Below are 3,018 nucleotides of genomic sequence, written 5' to 3' on the forward strand. Positions count from 1 at the left end.
CCCCCCCCCTCTAGATTCCTACATCAAATGTGCATCTAGAGCGTACTGAAAACGAACATTTGGCGTACTGCAAGCGAACACTCTGCGCGCTGGCAGCGTACCACAGGAAAACGAACGATGTTCGCTCTGGGTTCGTCAAAGCGCGCGAAGTGATACATATGCGCACCTTTTGTGAACTTGGGCGAATCACTCGCGAACTCGTTGAGAGGGTCGCAACTAGTACGTTTTAGCTTTGTCAGGACGAACTGAAAGCAATCCAGTTGCGTACAGGAAATTTTGCGTCGGGCAGTGCAGCTCTATGCCGACGAGCTTCGACAGCGGCGGATCTATGACTATTCGTCCCCGACTGATTTGTCCCCACGCTATTTTGTCCCCAGCTGTTTTGTCCTCACACATTTCGTCCCTATTTATTTGTCCCCGGCGAAATTTCGTCCCCGGTTCCAACCCCGCATTTCTTGTCCTCACTTGTCCGCACTCGTCCCCACCCGCAATGGGAGAGGGGGTATGCACGGGCAAGTGTCAAGTGTATCGTCGAAAAAATTGGCTATACTCCCGGCTGCGCGGGCTGCACTCGCCTTCAACAATGGGACTCGGTCTCAGAAGCTTTCCTTAGAAACAAGTTCGGTCACAAACAATTTTCAAAATTCAAAATTATGAGTGACGAAGAGCATGGGGACCTTTTGGATAGTGAGAGGGGGGGTTTCATTCTCAACCACAAGGGCTACTTGTACTCGCGCCACAGTGAAAATGCAGATGGCAGTCGCACATACTGGATGTGCCGCAGTAGACCAGCGTGCAAGAAGAGGGCAATCACTGCAACACCGCGGGGCGCGGACAGCACCGTCACGGTATTCAAGAGTGTCGACCATCCGAGCCACCCCCCCGACCCGGCCGAGGCACAGGCACTGCAAGCGTACACGCGGATGAAGCGAGTCGCGGACGAACATCCCGAGGCCCCCCCTGCCCAAATACTACGTACACACATGCCTGACGTGAGTGAAGTGAATGCCTGATGGCTACAATTATTTGTCACTTTGGTGACGCTATGAAACCGTGACGTCAAGTTCGTGGAGATAGTGCAGATAGTTCGTAATGAGGTCTCCTCCACCCAGGTCCCCAGCGAGGCCATTATCCATCTACCTGAACGTGGTGCCATGAAGCGGACCTTTAACCGCCGCCGTCAACATGGCCTGCCGACGAACCCGAAAAGTCTAGAAGAGCTGGGGGACATTCCGGACGAGTTCAGGTTGACTCTGGCGCGAAAGCAATTCATGTGCTTCGACTCCTTCCAGGAAGATGAGGAAGGGAAGCGTATCATTGTGTTTGCTTCAAAATCTTCCCTCAAAAAGTTGTCCAGAGCAAAAATTTGGCAAGCAGATGGAACTTTTGACACGGCGCCGGATATTTTCACTAAAATTCTGGCCATCCATGGCGAGTACAGGGGCGAGACCTTACCTTTGGCTTACGCTTTGCTACCGGACAAGCTGGAGTCTTCCTACAGGCGCGCCTTGCTCGCCATCCTGGATACCATTGAGGACTTCAGCCTGCCAGCACCGCACCCGACTACATTCATCAGTGACCTGGAGAAAGGCCTAAACAACGCCATCACAGCCCTCTTCCCCAACGCACAGCTCAGGCTGTGCCTGTTTCACCTGCGGCAGGCAGCATTTCGCAAGGTGCAGTCGCTGGGACTCCAGGCTGCGTACCGAGACGAGGAGGACTCCTCAGTGCGTGACAGCTTCCGGGAGATGGTCGGCCTGGCGTTCGTGCCCCCCGAGGACGTCGAGGAATGCTTCACGGAGGCGAAGAACAACTTGCCCCCCGCAATGCACGCCTTCGGGGAGTACTTTGAAACAACGTACGTCAAGGGCCGAGTCCTGCGAGGCCGACGGAGGGCAGCCCCGCCGCGGTACACCCCCGCCCTCTGGAACCAGTACCTCGCCGCCTTGAACAACGAGCCTCGCACGAACAACGCGACTGAAGCGTGGCACAACAGATTCCAGGTCAGTACCGATGCGGGACACACTGGACTCTGTCCCAAAGGTCCTGGAGCTGAGTCGGTTTCTTCCCCAGACAGTGGTGGGGAAGAGCCACCCCACGCTCTTCCACCTGATCAAGGAGTTCAAGAAGGAGGAGGCGGACTCGACGGTCATGATGGCGGAGCTGGACGCAGGGAAGAAGATCCGGCAGCCCCAGCGCGCCAAGTACCAGCGCATCAACCAGCGACTGCAGCGCCTGGCCGAGTCCTATGGGCAGTTCAAGGAGGAGGGCCGAGTCCTGGAGTATCTCCGCGCCTGCGGCCACAATGTTGGCCACTAAATTCTGGTAACAGGTACTAACACTCCCCCCCCCCCCAAATACTAAATTCATAGTGGGGACGAAATGTCACTGAGGACAAAATAAATCGGGGACGACTTTTTTGAGGACATTTTATCCGAGGACTGATTAACTGGGGACGAATTGTCGCGGGGACATATTTTCAAGGGACGAGTGTTCGTGTCACCGACAGCGGCAAGGCCCCGGGTCATCTGTAGTGACCGGACCAGATTATCACGGTATAAACAAAGCCTCAGTTTTTGAGGGAAACGGGAAAAGTTTGAAGAACTCCGCTGGTTTGAAGGTATCTCCTCAGATTTAGATAAAGTCTCATAAAAAATGTGGGATTTTAACTATTTTTTTGAGAAGATGCGGCGAGATTGGAGGACTCTTCCTCAAACACTGCAGTTAAAGTCACGCCAAAGTTTTCCCTTTTCCCTCAAAAAAAGAGGCATTTGTTTTTGCTGTGTCTCGCAGTGACATCCGTCTGCTCCTTGTACCAGCGTGCAAGGGTCTCGTCGGAACTGTCGGAGGTGTTTGGGTCGGTGGTCACGCCGTATGGCAGGGACGCCTCGCACCACTTCGACCGCCTCCCGCATCATGTCGCACGGCCCCCCGACCAAGGGCTCCGGCGGTATGATGTCTCTTCCCCAACGTTCCTCATGCACTTCCTAGAACCAGGCGCGGTATGAGGGGGGGGGG

At 54.8% G+C, this 3,018-nt stretch overlaps 1 protein-coding gene across 1 annotated transcript; it reads left to right on the top strand.

Annotated features, from left to right (window-relative positions):
• Positions 1-1,154: 1,154 nt before the first annotated feature.
• On the top strand, positions 1,155-2,444 carry LOC127751170 (uncharacterized). Its single transcript, XM_052274284.1, has 2 exons — positions 1,155-2,003; positions 2,074-2,444. The coding sequence occupies exons 1-2, from the start codon at positions 1,155-1,157 to the stop codon at positions 2,317-2,319; spliced, it is 1,095 nt and encodes a 364-aa protein (XP_052130244.1). The 3' UTR covers positions 2,320-2,444.
• The last annotated feature ends 574 nt before the right edge of the window (positions 2,445-3,018 follow it).

Source organism: Frankliniella occidentalis, unplaced genomic scaffold (assembly GCF_000697945.3).
Source record: "Frankliniella occidentalis isolate FOCC.00 unplaced genomic scaffold, Focc_3.1 Scaffold368, whole genome shotgun sequence".
NCBI classification, from domain to species: Eukaryota; Metazoa; Arthropoda; class Insecta; order Thysanoptera; family Thripidae; genus Frankliniella; species Frankliniella occidentalis.

What these genes read in the sequence shown, in the direction of transcription:
- LOC127751170 (XM_052274284.1), top strand. Translation starts at nt 1,155, where the DNA reads ATGAAGCGGACCTTTAACCGCCGCCGTCAACATGGCCTGCCGACGAAC. An exon ending in CGTGGCACAACAGATTCCAG is followed by an intron (nt 2,004 to 2,073) that starts GTCAGTACCGAT and finishes TTTCTTCCCCAG; the next exon opens with ACAGTGGTGGGGAAGAGCCA.